The sequence below is a fragment of a genome, unplaced genomic scaffold, assembly GCF_019419815.1.
Source record: "Pyrus x bretschneideri cultivar Hongxiangsu unplaced genomic scaffold, Pyrus_bretschneideri_v1 Contig63, whole genome shotgun sequence".
Classification (NCBI taxonomy): Eukaryota; Viridiplantae; Streptophyta; class Magnoliopsida; order Rosales; family Rosaceae; genus Pyrus; species Pyrus x bretschneideri.
The window spans coordinates 1,320,404-1,339,245 of record NW_025999802.1 but is presented as its reverse complement, the minus strand read 5'-3'; the positions used below and the strand labels follow the sequence as shown (position 1 = coordinate 1,339,245).

The 18,842-nt window shown below is 41.3% G+C and overlaps 2 protein-coding genes and 1 pseudogene across 2 annotated transcripts; 2 read left to right on the top strand and 1 right to left on the bottom strand.

Annotated features, from left to right (window-relative positions):
* Positions 1-168: 168 nt before the first annotated feature.
* LOC125471939 lies at positions 169-2,803 on the top strand (annotated as a pseudogene).
* Positions 2,804-6,336: 3,533 nt separating this feature from the next.
* Positions 6,337-10,345, top strand: LOC125472000 (myosin-binding protein 2-like). The gene is made up of 4 exons (XM_048573022.1): positions 6,337-7,749; positions 7,844-8,029; positions 8,117-9,476; positions 9,577-10,345. Exons 1-3 carry the CDS (start codon positions 6,561-6,563, stop codon positions 9,463-9,465), a joined length of 2,724 nt encoding a protein of 907 aa, XP_048428979.1. The 5' UTR covers positions 6,337-6,560; the 3' UTR covers positions 9,466-9,476; positions 9,577-10,345.
* Positions 9,548-18,842, bottom strand: LOC125471938 (heterogeneous nuclear ribonucleoprotein U-like protein 1). The gene is made up of 3 exons (XM_048572914.1): positions 18,627-18,842; positions 17,860-18,527; positions 9,548-9,602 (listed from the first exon to the last, which is right to left on the bottom strand). Exons 1-3 carry the CDS (start codon positions 18,840-18,842, stop codon positions 9,548-9,550), a joined length of 939 nt encoding a protein of 312 aa, XP_048428871.1.

Below are 18,842 nucleotides of genomic sequence, written 5' to 3'. Positions count from 1 at the left end.
ATTATTTTTAATCTTTAGTTTTTGTAACGATTACACTCTCACAAAGGAACGGGTTCCATTATATATGAGACTTTGTACAATCTGGCCGTAAGTAGATACAACTTACAAGTAACGGGTTCCATTATGCATGAGACTCTGCAATCCGGCTGTAAGTTGATACAACTTAAAATGTATGAAGTCTCACTCTTTACGAGGATGTATTATCTTTTGCAACCGGTGACATCACATGATAATTATTTAACAGACATATATTGTATTATTTGAATACACGACAATCATCTATGTCATCAGTAATGTCATTTGGACAATATATTAGTTTCAAAAAAGTTATTCTCGATTACGACTTACGAGTGGTTAGTCAAGCTGCTTATTGAATATTCTCCGACCAGGTTGTCCTACTGAATATTCTTTGTTGCTCGGGATTTGTAAATCATGTATTATCTGATTTATAAGAGGGAAAGAGATCCTCTTCATATCCCTTCCATCAAATCCACCCAATCAATCAATCTGGGATCTTGAAATTTGATCAAACGGCTACAAATAGGGGGTCCCTTTAAAAGTTATAATAACTTTAACTAGGGCTGGGCAAACGGGGCCTGGACCCGCGGGTAGGGGCGGGTCCGAGCGATTCGGGGCGGGTACGGGGCGGATCCTGTTTTTAAAATCTTGAAACGGGGCGGGGCGGGGCGGGTCCATGTCATTTGCGGGGCGGGACGGGTCTTAATTGCTGAGGAAACGGGTCCCCGACCCGAACCGTTTCCACCTTCCAAGTAAGAGTCTCAGACTCTGCCTGCCAGACTCCCACAGTCAACACCCCACTCCCCAAATCTCCTCTCCTCTCTCGTCTCAGACCTCGCTCGAGCTCCCCATCTTCCCCCTCCCCCTCGTCCTCTTCCCCGGCGCCATCCTCCCCCTCCAGATCTTCGAGTTCCGCTACCGTATCATGATGCACTCCCTCCTCCAGACCGATCTCCGATTCGGGGTTATCTACAATGATGCCGCACCGCCGACGTTGGCTGCGTCGGCGAGGTCGTCAAGCACGAGCGCCTCGTCGATGACCGGTTCTTCCTCATCTGCAAAGGCCAGGAGCGGTTCCGGGTCACTGACCTCGTCCGTACCAAACCTTACCTGGTGGCGGAGGTCCAATGGCTCGAAGACCGGCCGTCGAACGACGGCGAGGAGGACCTGGAGGTGTTGGCCAGCGAGGTCGAGTCGTATATGAAGGATGTGATTCGGTTGTCAAATCGGTTGGGCGGGAAGCCGGAGAAGGATGTGCAGGACCTGCGACGGAACCTGTTTCCGACGCCGTTTTCGTTTTTCGTTGGGAGCACTTTCGAAGGGGCACCGAGAGAGCAGCAGGCGCTGCTGGAACTGGAGGACACGGCGGCGCGGTTGAAGAGAGAGAAGGACCCGTGGACCCGTACAAATTTTTCTTTTTTTTCAAACAACCAAAAAAAAAAATAAAGGACCCGTGGACCCGGCTCGAACCGGCCCGTTTCAACCGGGCCGGGTAATGTCCGGTTCTTATATTAGAAAATGTAATCCCCGGCCCGGCCCGCCCCGTTTTCTTTGAACCTAGGTCCGGTCCGGTCCCTTCAAAATTGGGCCCGGCCCGGCCCGTGCCCAGCCCTAACTTTAACTGTTGGATCAAATTTCAAGGATCCGGATTAGGTGATTTGATGGATTTAGTTGAAGGAATCCGGAGATGATCTCTTTCCTTATAATAGAGATAAGTAGAGTAGAGGCTGCTGGTAAATTGTATAATTATTATTAATTGGTGACCTTTTGACTTTTTTATTTTGGTTGGATACCTAATAATGTCCCCGTTAATATCCCTTGAAATTTCTTTTCCTTTATTCACAATTTTAGCAAATTCATGGTCGGTCGGAGTTGTATTTGTGTGGATCCTAGATATCCCCACATCTTAGTCATTCATCGTGTATCGTGCAGTCATAAATTATTTGACTTTTTTTTATTTAAAATTAAAAACAAATAGTATCTAACAAAAACTGGTCACACAATGTACAATGAACGGTTAGGATGTGGAAATCGTTCCGGAGAGGATCCTCTTCCATATTTTCTTTTTTGTCCAATGAATGTGATTAGTCTAAAAATTAATAATGTTCTTTTGAGAGTATCAATCTCACATCAAATAAAGAAGGGACCTTACACGAGCTTATAAGTGATTGGGATACTTCCCATATTGCTTTTATGGTGGAATCTCAATTTTCTTCATGATATCAGAGAAAGTTGTCTCATGTGTGAAGCCCAATGGATATATACGTGTTCCACGTCATTTGATTTGTGTTGTCCGCGTATCCACGTGCTAGGCTTGAAAATTTTGCCACATGTGCGGGAGTGTTGAGAGTATGAATCTCACATCGGAGAAAGAAATGGACCTTGTAGTGCTTATAAGTAATTCGGTTACTCATTAAATTGCCAATTGAATTTATGGTGGAACCTCAACTTTTTTTTTTTTCTTTTTTTTTTTTTCAGGAAAAAAAAATCAGTAACGTTATATATCATGCAATATGCATGCGTGAAAGAAATGTAAACATATTACCAAAACCGCTTCATCTTTGCTTTCGGTTCAAGTAGTCAAAGAAAGATATCTGAATTTGGGCAGGCAGGCTCACCGTCTACGATTAAGTCGTGCGCCCTGCGCATGAAATTTGAAACTTGACCAAGTGCATTCACATATCTTATAGTTCACGACAACAATTAAACTTCTAACGACTTTCGGTTCAGGCAAAATTTTAACGATAATCCTTATTATCGCATTGTGAAAGCAGATGACAGATAACGTCATATTACTTTACCAACCGGTTAATGCTTTAACCGTATAATATGGTTATCATATGAAGTACATATATACATGCGTTTTAAATCTTGGAGTTGTAAATCAAGCGGTAGCAGATAGGAGCCTAAAAATGAAGGGGTTTCCAGAATATTATTATTATTATTATTATGCATTATGTGTTCGTGGGTTGAGCGTGGGAGCTTGTGGGGAATTTTATTAAAAGCCAAAGAAATGGAAGCAGAAAGTTAAAGGAGGAGAGGGTGAAAGAGCAGATCGGCATAGCAGGCAGGCAGGCAACAAAAGCAAAAGAAGAAGGGGCCATGCTTATACTGTCCCACATTTTCAAACACTCTCAAACCACCATCATTACCATCACAAACCCTAAATTCCTGTCGATTCCCTCTCTCTCTCTCTCTCTCTCTCTCTCTCTCTCATTTGCTTTCTTAAGTGCTGTTAATCATAGGATTCTCAGCCTTGTAAGCAAAAAGCCTAAAACTCGTACGAGAATTAACCTTTGGTTGCCAAAAGAAAGAACCAAAAGAATATCACAGATGTCTCGAATGTTGCTAATTATTCTTTCGATCTTTCAAATTAGAGATCGATGCTTAACCGTGATCTGAAACACTACAATTGACAAACATGCATGCACGTACGGTAATAACAAGGGAAATTAAATAGATCTGGAAAATAAAGTTTGAAAATTGAACAGGAAATCGCATAAGCAGGTCACAGTTTTTTTTATTATGTTTTGCTAGCTAAAAGAAGTGTGAACATAATTAGACATGCATGATAATTCATCATTTACCACCCGTGTTGTAAATAAAACCACATGCATGCATATATAGTCAAATTCTACCCCATGGTACCGTAGGAAAATATTATATATAGTTAGTTTTGGGGGCGATATGATGGCATGTATACATCTTTGTCAACAGTCCACATTTGATGATAATTTTCCTTCACTAAATGCAAAGTTGATCGCTTTCGAGTCTAGATCTAGCAGCTGAGAGGGTCCATCATCGCCAATTACAAATTACAAATGTTAATCAATCCACGCAACAAAAACGAAAAAACAAAGCAATGAGAGATTTTTCGATGTGAATAAAATACTACCAGTATACCAAGTGTAATAATATAATTAGTTGGAAACTAAAAGAAAAAAACCAATCAATTATATGACACTTGGTGTGTCGGACCATATTTCCGGCACATTGGAAAATTGTTTGGCTATGCGAATTCTGGCACCAGTCCTTTGGAGTCTACAATAATTAAAATTAGGGTTCAAGAATTATCATTTGGAATGCCCAATCGGCAGTATATTGCGCATAGGGTCCCTTGTATAAATGATTAATTTAAAAAATTAAGCAAAATACTTTGTGAAAATTATATGATTAGTGATATCTTTATAGCCACGCAAGTTATGTACATGATGCCCGCAGGACCCTCATATAATCTATATTTCAAAATATATACATGGATGCGGAAGCTACCTAATTTTTCTAAGTCGTCAATTTTGAAATGTTCGATTTCAGAATTAGTTAGGAGTTCTGGTGCATATATAATATATATTTTGGTATTCTTTTTTTCTAAACAAAGTTCTAATTAAGGTGGATGCAGTCATGAAATTTGAATTCATCATCTTTATTTAGTTTTGTGGGATAATTAGATTAATATTGTCCCTTTGTTCAAAAAATAAAAGACAGTAATAAAGGAAAAGCGACACTCGTGATCAACTTTTGAAACAAAGTTTGACAATTGTAACAGTATTAAGTTTCTACCAAGAAACTAAAATTAGCTGTTGTTTAATTTTATTTAGTTTTTATTTATAAACAAATATGTAATACATATATCACACTGTAGAATTTATATATTTGACAAATTTAGAATTTATAATCATATAATCGTATCGATTATTTGATGCCCTTCTCCCTCCTCTTGTATTCAGGCTTGCGACGGGGCTTGGAACCCATAGATCAATATTGATTGGAAGAACCTAGGTAGGCTTCCAACATGTCACATACGCTTAAAGGATTATTTGAAGTTTACAGCTGCATGCATTCTATTTGTTTCTCTCATATCTGTTGGAACGTATAAAGACTACTCAGAAAGAAAGAAACCCTAATCTAGCTAGAAAGTCGGGTCTCATATATAGCTAGAAGTTCATCCATATATATAAAAGAAATGGACGTTTCATTATGAGAATGTTATTTGTTATCAAAATCATTTATTGGTTTAACACGTATAAATGACTAAACATATCTAAATTGGACGATTTTTTTTTGCAGATATGATCGTTAGAGGATGATAAAGAGAATGAGATATGATCTTTAAATATTGATAAAGAGAATGAACAGTTGAGATTATGATGTTCAAGCAATAAAAGTTCGTTAATCATAAGTGAGGGAGACAAGTAAGTTCCTCCATGGAGGACACAAGCATTATCTGTTAATAAATTACATGGAAGGGATTCTACACACTCACATTTTTTTCACTCTAAGCTCTTTTTTTTTTTTTTTTTTTTTGGCTTTTACCACTCGAATCAAATAAATCAAAGACAAGGTTGACAAAGAAATAACTGGAAAAGAATGCAGAAAGAAAAAACGAGATCGTAGAAAATTAGAAATCACTACCCTATATTCCAGGTACATAAAAGATGAAGAAGAGTTTTATAAGAAAAAGCTTTCATGGGAGATGAGAGCTAGATTATGGAAGTGGAGCATCTGGATGGATCATATAAACTGTGACCCACACTTTACTGTGAGAGTGGTCCACCTACTCAATGGTGTGGTTGATGGGCCACCCCAATTCTGTTGCTCAAATTTAAAAAAATTGGTGTGGGAGCTGCCAAGGCCGCCTAAGATTCCTACTTGTATTCATACATATAGTTATATCCCCTGTTCCCCACCATAGTCTAGTTTCACTACAAAACCCCCAATTAATTATCATATAAAAATGAAATTATAAAAGAATTTGTGTGCAAGCAGGGGCAGATTCACCTTGGGTTAAGTGGGTCAGCTGATCCAAATTCAGAAATCTTTCATAGAAAAGCTGCAGTGCCTTTTGAAAATATGAGATGCTCTTACAACTATCATTTAATTGCTCGATAATTGCCTTCATGGACATTGGGTTGGATAGTTGCCAGCCTCATATCTTTGTATGCATTGCTATGGGCATCTGTTTATAGGCTCACCAGGCATACGCTAACATTTGTCGGCATGTTTGCGCACAGAATCTGTTGGCATATGTCGATAGGTACCAAGACTCGATGAAATACTAATTTGCATGTTATTCCGTCTAACAAATTTTACACGCTGCGCACGCTTTTCTTACTAACCTCTAAAATAATATTTTCTAAATCTACCACTTCGTGCAAACAAGACATAGTATTATGATTAATTCAATTTATTTCACATCTGCAAATAAAATGACGAATAAAGAATACTTGGCATATTTTAATATAAAGTAGAAACTATGTAGTATGTTCCACTTCCACAGCAACGGTTACTCAATTCTTTTTTTTTTTTTTTTAAAAAAAAACCATCACAGATGGTACTTGAAAAGATTCTTTAATTTTCCTCGACTCAATCACATATTTCTTTCTTTTCTCAGCTCAGTGTCTTGTTTTGTTGTCCAAATTCCACTCCAAACCGCCTTCTTTACTTCTATTTTTCTCTGAATCTTTCCCTCTCCCCATCCATTTTTCTTTCATCTTCTAATCTGCAACTCTCTCTCTGTATATACCAGAAACAGAGCACCATCAATGGCTGCCAAAAAGTTTGCAACCATGCTGCACAGAAACACCAACAAGATCACTCTCGTTCTAGCCTATGCTCTCCTCGAATGGACTCTGATCATCCTCCTCCTTCTCAATTCCCTCTTTTCTTACCTAATCATAAAGTTCTCCGATTACTTTGGCCTCAGAAGACCCTGCCTCTGGTGTTCTAGGCTCGAACATATCTTCGAGCCCAGAAACACCAAAAGTTCTTATAGAGATCTCGTCTGCGAATCTCATGCCAATGAGATATCCCATCTGGGTTATTGTTCAAATCACCAGAAACTTGTAGAATTGCAAGATATGTGCGAGGACTGCTCATCGAAGCCGGATTGCGAAGAATGGTCAAAGAAGTTTGCTTTTTTTCCATGGATGAAGCAAATTGGGATGATTCGGGATAGCGATGAAAAAGTCACTGAGAATGGAGAGGAGAAGTTGAACTGTTCTTGCTGCGGTTTGAGTTTGAACAAGTTTTACCCTTCTTGTATTGTGATTAAACCTTCTTGGGAGGTTTTGGATTATACTCAGAAACAAAATTTGAGTTTGGAAACAGGGGATGATCGTCAGACGGAAGAAGGTGATCGGTCGGATCGAAGCGGATCGGATTTTGTGATCGGAGACGAAGAGGGAGTCGAAGAAAAGAAGGGAGAAAATAGGGGTTTTGAAGCAGAGGATCATTCTGCTGCTTGTTCTGTATGTGACTATGGCTGCAAGGAGACGGAGATTGTAGCCATTGGAGATGAAAAAGTGGTGAGAGACATAGAAGAAGAACAAGAACCCACAAAAGATATTGTATCTCCAAAAATTCGACCTCAGGATTTGGAGTTCTACATTGATCAAGACGATTGCCGGTTGGTTCTGGTTGATTTGATTGATTCTCCAGCCACCATTGAAAACCAGAGTCATCAGAAGTATAAGAAGGTGGAAGAAGACCAAGGAAATAGTAGCGGTTGTGAAGATGTTATACTGGATTTCGACATTGCGAAGCCGGTTGTGGAGAATTGGCGCAGTTCAGAAGAGTCTGTGGCATTGCTTTCGTTCGATGAGAGTAAGGAAGAGGGGAGTAAGGTTTCGGTTCTTGATTTGAAGGATTTGGATGAGACTGGGAGCGCGAAGGAGGAAAATGAACAGGTTGGAGCTGTAGCAAATGGTGAAATTGTTTCAGATGTTTATCTAGGTAAACATGTTTAATTTCATTCACTTATAATTTATAGACAATGTTTTGTTTTTTTGGATGACAAAATCTCAATTGTGGCATTCAATGCATGCAGCAATTGAGGATGAAGTCCTTCCTGGCAACGATGAGATTGAGGCGGAGGTCGCAATAGGGACAGAGATTCCTGATCAGGAACTGAATCACGAAGTTCAATCGGCTCAAGAACTTTTGAATTCGCATCCGTGTGAGCAGGAAGACCCTTCTACAAGTTCTGCCATTCAAAATGTTTGTGATCGTCATGGTAAGCCTCGAATCCTGGCCTAAGCACGTTCACAATCTCAAAATCTTACTTATGTCTGAAAATTATTTTAATTTGTTACATTGTTAGGTTCTGAGCAACCAGAGGAAGAATTACTTGAATTCAAAACCTTGCTGGCTGAAACGAGTGAGAAAGAAAACGAAAATCATTTCTCATATGAGGAAGATGATGTTCTTGACACACCTACTTCAATAGACAGTCTCCACCAGTTGCATAAAGGAATGCTACTATTTGAGAGACGAGAACTGGTAACAGAAGACTCATTGGATGGAAGTGTTATGAGTGACATTGAAGGCGGTGATGAAGTCGTGACAGTTGAGAAATTAAAGACGGCGTTGAAAACTGAACGGAAGGCTTTGAACGAATTATATGTGGAACTTGAAGAAGAGAGGAGTGCTTCTGCAGTGGCAGCCAGTCAGACAATGGCAATGATAAATAGGCTACAAGAAGAAAAGGCAGCAATGCAGATGGAAGCTTTGCAGTACCAGAGAATGATGGAAGAGCAGTCTGAATATGACCAGGAAGCGATGCAGCTCTTGAACGAGCTTATGGTGAAGCGGGAAAGGGAAAAGCAAGAGCTTGAAAAGGAGCTGGAAGTATGTCGAAAGAAGCTGCAGGATTACGAGGCCAAAGAGAGAGCGATGATTTTGAGGAGACTGAAAGATGGAAGCGTGAAAAGTAGAACTTCATCCGGTGCTTGTAGCAATGCTGAGGATAGCGATGGACTATCTACTGATTTGAATAACGAATTGAAGGAAGAAGATTGCTTATATGGGAACGAAGAAAGTAGCAATCAAAACACCCCGGCAGATGCAGTTCTATATCTGGAGAAATCTTTGGCTGTCTTTGAGGAAGAGAAGTTGTCCATTCTAGACCAGCTCAAGGAGTTGGAAGAGAAGCTTTTGACCTTGAGCGAAGAAGAGGAAGAAGAATGTTGTGAGGATATAAACCCAATCGAGCATTTCTTTTCGGAGAATGGAAATGGTTACCATGAAAGTTCAGATGTCAGAAGTGAAGTAAATGGCAATGGCATTGCAAATGGCCATTCCAAGGAAATGAATGGAAATCATGATCAAGATAGAAAAATCAAGGGCTTGAAGGCAAAGAGACTTCTTCCACTATTTGATGCCATCGAAACGGAATCAAGAGACTGGGAATTGAATGGAAACACAGAAGGGTACGATTCTTTTACATCACAAGAATCGGAGAGCAAGAAACTTGCTATCGAGGAGGAGGTTGATCATGTGTATGAGAGACTACAAGCACTTGAAGCAGATAGGGAGTTTCTGAAGCACTGCATTTCCTCCTTGAGGAAAGGAGATAAGGGATTACTTCTTCTCCAAGAAATTTTGGAACATCTTCGCGATCTGCGAAGTGTAGAACTCCGTCTGAGGACCACGGCTGACAGCATTCTATAAAGAGTTCATAGGTAAAATGACAAGCCTTTTAGCTCCAAAGTGTGAAAGTTCTTACTACATTACAATTGCATTCGTTTTTAATTCATAATTTGTCCGCTTTTGCAAGTGCAGATTTTGCTGCATTCGGGTTAAAACAGCTGCGAATATAAGCGGAACACAAATACAATTCTGCAGTTTGAACAATTTCAAGTGGGGGAATTTCCCTGGATGGAGAGGGAGGCTCTTCCTGGCCATCATGGTGGACTACAAGTTCAAGTCTGCCAATTTGTTTTTCAGTTTTTTGGTGAAAGTAAGTCCAATTTTTTTGTGGGCAGCGCTTATATCAAAACACCTTTTGAAGGAAAAGGGGGATGAGAAGCGTATGCGTGTAGGAGAAAACTTCGTTATGAATGCATTACTAGAGCGGTTCTCACATGGAATGAACCCAAAATACACGGGGTCTTGTTCTTATGTGAGAGGTGCTCTACAGATGACGTGACCAAAGTGTCCCTACCAAGTTTTTCTGGTGTGTGTAGTGTAGGATAGTGAGGTGGAGAAGCCACCCTGTCAAACTGTACGTTGTGAGGAGAAAAGGCCTGGCTTGCAATGCTGGCGATCGAGATCCAACAAAGATATTCCAGTGCCAGGTACATAGCATCATTAGTTTATTAGACAGACAGAATTAGGACACTCTTTTGCTAAGTTTTGTTTGGAGGAAAGGAAAAGAAAGTGTGGAGGGGATTTTCTAGTCCCCTTTATATTTTCTTTCTGTCTTTAATTTGCATCATTTGATCATATGGGATTTGTTTATTAATTGTTATTTGAGGGGTCAAAGTTGAGTTACTACTTGTATACCATATGTATCCATCTGTAAGTATATAAAAGTGAGTGTTTGTTTATACTTTGTTGGAGCTACCTTGTATTGTGTTTTTTGTTTTATAGTAGATGATTGTCTAGACTGCAAGAGTAAGACTGCATATGACAGACGTTTCCACTAGACTCTTGTAGAGCGAAAAGGCTTATTGAGTTGAGGTTGCCTACAGTTGATAATTGTTTATGATGAATGTATGTAAATGATTATAAAATATAGGAGAGTGGCAGATTCATAACGTAACTATACTAGGTAGACCAGATGTACTCTTTCATGTATGTTTAATTCGTTCTATCTCGCAGTTTAAATTAGTTTACGATAAAACATCGTTTGTAATGTAAAAATACGAAGAAACATCGCTTTCAATATTACAAGGACGTTTCTTTTGAGTATAAAACAACTGGTTGGTTGGTACATAGAAACCAATAAAACAAGATAATTGCTAAGGACAAAAGTCGGTGGTCTAATAACAGCTAATATTATTTTTGGACCGAGGGCCGAGGAATACCTAATGGGTGTTGAGAAAAAAAAAAATTCAATGTCTCGAGAACACAATTCTATACTCTAAGTATAATAATATAATTTGTTGAAAATTTTTTTAGTGCACCAAATCGTATTTTTGGCACACTAAAAAATCTCTTAGTATTGACACTGTTGAAGCAGGGGCAGAGGCAACATAACCATAATTATCAGTTTTGAGGTTGTTTAATTTAATCTTATGTGATTTAGTTTCCAATTAAGCAACAAGCAAGAGATGTCTCAGCAATTCCCCTGCAGGCTCTGCATTCAGTCAGTGAGGAACAATATTCTGCTTAATTTGCTGCTTAGAGAGCATATAGATCCAACTGAAGATGCTCGCTTTGTCAAAAAACAAATTTCCATTGGCGAGAATGTGTAACAATATTTCAAATCAATCATTATTATATTAAAAAATTAAAACGTATGACAATGCGAAATTTGCTTGGAACGCCTTTATAGTGACATTCCTTATAAAATTTGGAACTATGCATTGCCTTTCTTTTTCTTTTTCTTTTTTTGAAGAACTGCATTGCCTTTCTTTTTGTAATAAAATTTTGCTCACTTTTTCTGGTGTGGAAGATGCTTGTTTGAGTTTTTGCTCTAATCATAGAGAATAGATCATTTTCGGATCTTTTCTACTAAGATCACCAGATCAAGTAATTCGGACATTTCAAATTTCATCAAACAGCAAAAAATTATTACAACTTTTAAGGAGTCAAAACAGGTGGACCGTTGGATGAAATTTGAAAGGTCCGAATTACTTGATCCGATAACCTTGATGGAAAAGATCTAAAATCTCTTCTCCTAATCATATAGGCACGTGGTTTTGCGTCTCTACTTTCGGCGGTGCTTGAAATATGTTTAAAAGGATATTCAAATCAAAGCTTATTAGGTTAGGTCATGTTCTAATCATGATTCACATATACATACATGCATATATACATACATACATATATACACACACACACAGCCTTTAAGTTTATCTCTAACCGAAAAGTCTAGAGGATTAAAGGGCCGAAAATAGCCCGAAAATCGTCTCCAACAATTTTTAGGTCAAAGGGCTCATGGGCCCCACGGAAAAAAGGGCCAATTGGCTAGCCCAATCCAGCTAGCCCTGGGCCGAGCTGTAAATTTCATTATTCATGTCGATTATATCTGATAGGAATGGTAGGTTGTTATGACACACCCCGACCGAGATCAGGGCATGCTGGCCGTCACACGAAGGTGACGTAACCATGTGCGCGTGCGGAAGCTATTAAGATAGTAAAATAAAAGTACGAATAATCAAAAACCTAAAAGCATACAAAGTACTAGTGTATGTGAGACACAATTCAGAGCAAGTCTACAACAGTCCAAAAGGAAAAGATACGACATATTTACACCCGAAGGTGACCCTACAATGGTGAGTGTCTGTCAGAAATGCCGGGACGCCCTCTGGGATAAACCACTGAATCTGCTAGACCACTAGAACCTGGAGGGGCGCAAAAACAAAAGCGTGAGTGGGCAAAAACAAAGTTCTTTGAAAACTCTTTAGCAAAATACATTCTAACCCCTCGCCGTAAAACCTGTATACTTCCCAGAAAATGAACATATAAACGTATGTATAGGTATGTCAATCATGCTCCACATATGCCATTCATGCTTGAGAATATGCCACAATAGAATCTCATAATCAACTATAAATACTCAAGCGTAATTCACATCAATAACATATAATCTGGCAGTCGGGAGTCACCTAACGTGACATGTACCGCTGCATCTAGAGCTCCAATCTCAACTCAACATCTGAATCTGCACACGAGTCGGAACCACCTAATGTAGTCTGTCCGACAGGACTGGGTGTAATATATACGCTCTAGTGCTACGATCACGTGAAGACTGTGCGAATAATCGCGGGTCACCTACGAGCCGGAACCACCTAATGTAGTCTGTCCGACAAGGCTTGCACCTAACTTGGATCCAAGGCGAGCGTGTGGTGCTGGTGAACATCACGTGAAGGACTGTGCCCTGGCCCTGGGCGGGAGCACTAACACCGGGGGTGCAGATTATGAGCTCTTTCAACATCTCAAACTATTATTGCATAACAACAAGAATACCACTTACCTGGCACTTACCTGTGCGTCCACAGCACCAAATACACAAATATGAATGTATGCCACTACCAATGTATATGATAATGCGTAAGTGATAATAATATAGTGCATGGCATAACTCAAATAACCTTTTCTATTTAATTTCTGGGAATATAAATGTATATAGGTATATACGGAAAACAAAAGCCCACTCACTGATAATTAGAAGGGTCGTAGCCCCCCTGCCTCGAATGTGTACGCTCGTCCTCGGAAAACGAATCACCTATACGCAACAAAGTTACGAAAACATTAATTTAAAAGCACCTAAGCAACTTCTCATAATAACTTCTCATACATTGCTCAAATTGGACAATTGAATATACCAACGTGATCTACACAACCTCAGGATCACATCCATATTTTTAAAATAATTTTTGGACCACGCACGCGCCCCCACGCGCCTGAACAGTCACGGACCCACGCGCCCCCACGCGCAGCCACGTGCACTGCACACTGACGGTGTCAACAGACGCCGTCAGGAATATTCCGTTAACCTGACGGAATATTCCGTTAACCTTAACTGACGCCGTCATTGCCGTTAGGAATATTCCGTTAAACTTAACGGAATATTCTCCTTTCTTCTCCGGCCAGTCGCCGTCGCCGTCGCCGGCGCCGTCGCCGGAAAACCTGTAACTCGCATTTTCTCGCTCGTTTTTGCACCTTTTTCCACGTTTCTTGCACCAAAATGCACCTTAAAGCTAGTAGAACATGACCCAACAAGTTTTAAGGCCTAAACTGACAAGATTATACCTGCCCAAATTTCCAAAACTCGGCCAACTACGAACTTAGCCTTCCCGACGTCCAACTTCACTCAACGAACTACTCCCAAGCTCCTGGGAACTTCACCAACACTTCTACAAGCTCAGAAATTCCAAAAACTAAGTAAATCAAATTTGCATGAATAGTAACTAAAACTGAGCTCGTGAAATGGACGTGAAAACGTCGGACTTCCTACCTGAAAATGGTATGGTTGTGCTCCTCACCACCTCACGAGTTCAATGGTGGTCTTGGATCCCTCGAGGAGTGATGGTTTGGGTATGTTTGTGTGTAGTCCGTGTGTTTGCAGAAGGAAGAAGAAGAAGATGAACTCGGGGAGGAAGAGAGAGAGAGAGAGAGACAGAGAAAGACAGAGTGAGGGAATGAGGGAGGGAATCCCGGGAGAAAAGAAAATGTATGAGTGTGTGTGGTCCCACCACACCACACAACACACATTAATGGGATAAAACGAATTAGGGGTATAATCGTAAATTCACACGTACGTTAAAATGAAATTTGGGACGGGATGTTACAACCTACCCACCTTAATAGAATTTCGTCCCGAAATTCAAAACAACCTTATATAACCCCTAGTGATCGAAAAACAATCTAGGATACAAATCCCTCATTCTACTTTCTGTCTCCCAAGTAGCTTCTTCAACCGAGTGATTCCTCCACAAGACTTTCACCAAATTCACCGTCTTGTTCCTCAGAACCTTTTCTTTCCAATCCAAGATCGTTAACGGTTCCTCGTCATACGTTAAATCTGGATTTATCTCTAACGGTTGAGGAGGTATCACATGCAACGGATCGGCAACATAGTGTCGGAGCATAGACACGTGAAAAACGTTATGCACTTTAGCCAACTCCGGAGGCATCTCCAACCTGTAAGCTACCTCACCAACTCTTTCTGTGACTATGTACGGTCCGATGTACCTGGGACTCAACTTCCCCTTCTTTCCAAACCGCACAACACCTCTCCACGGTGAAAGCTTCAAAAATACCCAATCTCCGACCTCATACGTTCTGTCCGTAGCATGTCGATCTGCTAAACTTTTCTGCTTGTCCTGAGCTGCTTTCAGGTTAGACCTAATTACCTGAACATTTTGAGTAGTCTCCTCGACAATTTCCGGACCTACCAAGACTCTTTCGCCAACCTCTGACCAACACAACGGAGTGCGACAAGATCTACCATACAAGGCTTCAAATGGCGCCATGCCAATGCTCGAATGGAAACTGTTGTTGTAAGCAAATTCCATCAAATCTAACCGCTGGTGCCAAGCGTCACTGAACTGTAACACCGATGCTCGCAGCATATCTTCCAAGGTCTGAATAGTTCTCTCGGATTGTCCGTCTGTCTGTGGATGATATGCCGTACTGTAAAGTAGTCTCGTACCCAAAGCTTCCTGAAAAGCTACCCAAAACTTCGATGTGAATCGTGGATCACGATCCGAGACAATACTTACAGGGACACCATGGTACTTTACAACCTTTGAGATAAACAACTCTGCTAACCGGTTCAAAGAATACTTCTCTCTCACGGGAATGAAATGTGCCGACTTAGTGAGCCGATCAACGATCACCCAAATGCCATCAAAGCCATTATGTGTACGCGGCAACTTGTACACAAAATCCATAGTGATATTTTCCCATTTCCACTCTGGAACGGGAAGCGGCTGCAACAATCCAAACGGCTTCTTTCTTTCTGCTTTAACCTGCTGGCAAACAGCACAACTGCTCACATACTCAGCTATCTCCCTTTTTATACCCGGCCAATAGTAAAATGGTCGAATAGTATGATACATTTTAGTTGCCCCTGGGTGCATGGCATAAGCCGAGATATGTGCTTCATCGAGAATTTCCTTCTTCAAATCTGCATTACTAGGCACGAACATTCTACCTTCTAACATCAACATGCCATCAGAATCACGAACTCTGAGATCTCGCCTCCTTCCTTGATCTCGAGCTCGAATTAGTTCTTGAGTCTGTTCATCAGCTACCTGAGCTTCAAGCACTCGATCAACCAAGATTGGTCTAACTTGAAAATTAGCAAGTAATGCCACTTCTCGATCTTCTGCTTCTAACCTTACTCCCGTAGCACGCAAGTCCACCAAAAGAGGAATACGACTAGCGTACAACGCATTAATACGGCCCTGTGACTTCCTGCTAAGTGCATCGGCCACTACGTTCGCACGACCTGGGTGATAATCAATCGTGCAATCGTAATCGCTGAGCAACTCCAACCACCTCCGTTGACGAAGATTAAGTTCCTTCTGGGTGAAGAGATACTGAAGACTCTTGTGATCTGTGAAGATCCTACACTTCTCCCCGTAAAGATAATGTCTCCACAACTTCAACGCAAAGATGATAGCAGCCAACTCCAAATCATGTGTAGGGTAATTCATCTCATGGGGTTTCAACTGCCGCGAAGCATAAGCAATCACCCTACCATGCTGCATCAATACACATCCCAGACCATTCAAGGAAGCATCGCTATAAACCTCGAAATCACCACTATCGTCCGGGAGTGCCAAAACAGGTGCATTAGTAAGACAATGCTTCAACTGCTGGAAACTTTGCTCACACTTATCATTCCACTCAAACTTAACATCTTTCCTTGTTAACCTCGTCAGTGGCAAGGCAATTACCGAAAAATCCTTAACGAATCTCCGATAATATCCCGCCAAACCAATGAAACTTCTTACCTCAGTGACGGTTCGTGGTTGCTCCCAACTCTCCACAGCTGCAACCTTTTGAGGATCAACAAGAATACCTTGAGCAGAAATGATGTGCCCCAAAAACGCGACTTGATCTAACCAGAACTGGCACTTGCTAAACTTAGCATACAATTGGTGTTCCCTCAACCTCTTCAACACCAAAGTAAGATGTCGAACATGCTCCGCTTTGGACTTAGAATACACCAGAATATCGTCAATGAAGACAATAACAAATCTATCCAGGTAAGGTTGGAATACCCGGTTCATTAAATCCATGAATGCTGCTGGTGCATTCGTCAACCCAAACGGCATAACCAGAAACTCGTAATGACCGTAACGAGTCCTGAACGCCGTCTTAGGAACATCATTCCTACTAATCTTCAGCTGATAGTACCCAGACCTCAAGTCTATCTTAGAAAATACACAAGCACCTCTCAGTTGATCAAACAAATCGTCGATACGAGGCAATGGATAACGGTTTTTAATCGTCATCCGATTCAATTGTCTGTAGTCGATACACAGCCTCAAAGTCCCATCTTTCTTCCTCACAAACAACACTGGAGCGCCCCAAGGTGAAGTACTAGGCTGAATAAATCCCTTATCCACTAATTCCTGTAACTGCACTTTCAATTCCCTTAACTCAGCGGGAGCCATACGATAAGGAGTTAATGAAATAGGATTAGTACCTGGAAGCAACTCAACATTGAACTCCACATCTCGATCTGGGGGTAAACCAGGTAAATCCTCAGGAAAAACATCAGGGAAGTGTCTAACCACTCTCACATCCTCAATTCTGCTAGGAACGGCCTCCTCTAGCACCACATGAGCTAGATACCCTTGACAACCTTTAGTCAACAATTTCTTCGCTCGCAAAGCCGAAATAACACCATGTCTTACCCCACTCTGCTCACCCACAAAAGTAACCTCAGGTAATCCAGGACGGTGAAATGTAACTACTTTCCCGTAACAATCAATGTTGGCACGATAGAAGTGCAACCAATTCGTGCCCAAAATCACATCAAAATCGACAATATCTAACGGGATAAGATCAGCTGGCATAACAACACCCTCTACTATCACTGGACATCCTGGGTACATACAATCTACAACACATCTCTCTCCTCTAGGCATAGCGAATTCTAAATCGTACCCTAGAGGTGTGGGGCGAGGTTGCGTCAATTGAGCAAATGTATGAGAAATAACGGAATGTGTAGCTCCACAATCAATTAAGACTCTAGCAAAATAACCAAGAATATTTAACGTACCCATAATCAAGTCCGGGTTGTTCTGAGCATCCTGCAGGGAAACATTGTGAATACGCCCATGCCCCTGCTGTCGTCCGCCACGACCTCTGCTCGCTTGAACACCGCGACCTTGAGCTCCACGCCCCTGACTGGGCTGACCCATCTGTCTCGAAGACCCTGCACTACTAGTAGCATTCTCACTCTGCTGATACTGTCCTCCTTGGTACCACTGAGAACCACCCATCGGAGCTGGAGGATACGGTAAGTAGTTGCTGGGATACGGGGGATAACCACCTTGTGAATACGGTTCCTGGGGGTACTGATACGGTCCCGGGGCATAGGGAACAGCATCACCCTGATAGTGATAGGCACCACCTCTACCTGCTTGACCATAATTACTCGGACCTTGGATTTGCCGAATCGGTGCAGGTGGCGGCATAAAGGTCTGCTGCGGCTTCTGCTGCTGACCCTGGGGACAATTCACAGCTATATGTCCCATCTGCCCACATGTGAAACAAGCACCGTTGCCACGCCTACACTCGCCGAAATGTCGGTTATTACATCTACGGCAAAATGGGAGTCGGTTTCGACCACCATCACCTTGTCTCTGGCCTCGAGCACCTCCATAAAACCTGCCTCCACGTCCTTGTCCAGAGGCACTGAAACCACCACTAGACGAACTTGAACTCGCACCACCCCTTTTGAAGTTTTGAGTTTGGCGAGGCCCAAGCGACACTTGACTTTTTCCTTTGTCGTCTTTCTTCTGATTGCCGTTTTTCTCTTCGTCACTATCACTTGACATATTCTCAGAGTCCTCTACCCTCAACAATATCTCATAGAACTCCTGGTAGGACTCACAGTGAGTAGTAGTCACCATAGAACGCCATTTCTTCTTAGTGCCCAAGCGAAAACGACGAAGCATCTCCGCCGGATTACCAGCGACATCAGGATAGTAACGAGACAAATCAATGAACTTACGATAATACTCGTTAGCTGTCATCTTTCGCTGTTTCAACTCAGTGAATTCTTGTTTCTTACGGTCGATATACTCAGGGGGTACAAATCTCCTTTGAAACACATCCTTGAAAACATTCCAATCGGTCCTCTGAGCTGGAGTCAACATACGAAGTTCTTGCTCCCACCAAGCTGCAGATTCCAT

Bases quoted from the DNA above. Each gene is read 5' to 3' on its own strand.
- LOC125472000 (XM_048573022.1), top strand. From the start codon at position 6,561: ATGGCTGCCAAAAAGTTTGCAACCATGCTGCACAGAAACACCAACAAG. The intron at 7,750-7,843 runs GTAAACATGTTT...CAATGCATGCAG, and splicing joins TGTTTCAGATGTTTATCTAG to CAATTGAGGATGAAGTCCTT. The intron at 8,030-8,116 runs GTAAGCCTCGAA...TTACATTGTTAG, and splicing joins AAATGTTTGTGATCGTCATG to GTTCTGAGCAACCAGAGGAA.
- LOC125471938 (XM_048572914.1), bottom strand. From the start codon at position 18,842: ATGGAATCTGCAGCTTGGTGGGAGCAAGAACTTCGTATGTTGACTCCA. The intron at 18,528-18,626 runs GTCGCTGGTAAT...GAGTCCTACCAG, and splicing joins TGTCTCGTTACTATCCTGAT to GAGTTCTATGAGATATTGTT. The intron at 9,603-17,859 runs GTCTTCGAGACA...TTATATTCGCAG, and splicing joins AATGCTACTAGTAGTGCAGG to CTGTTTTAACCCGAATGCAG.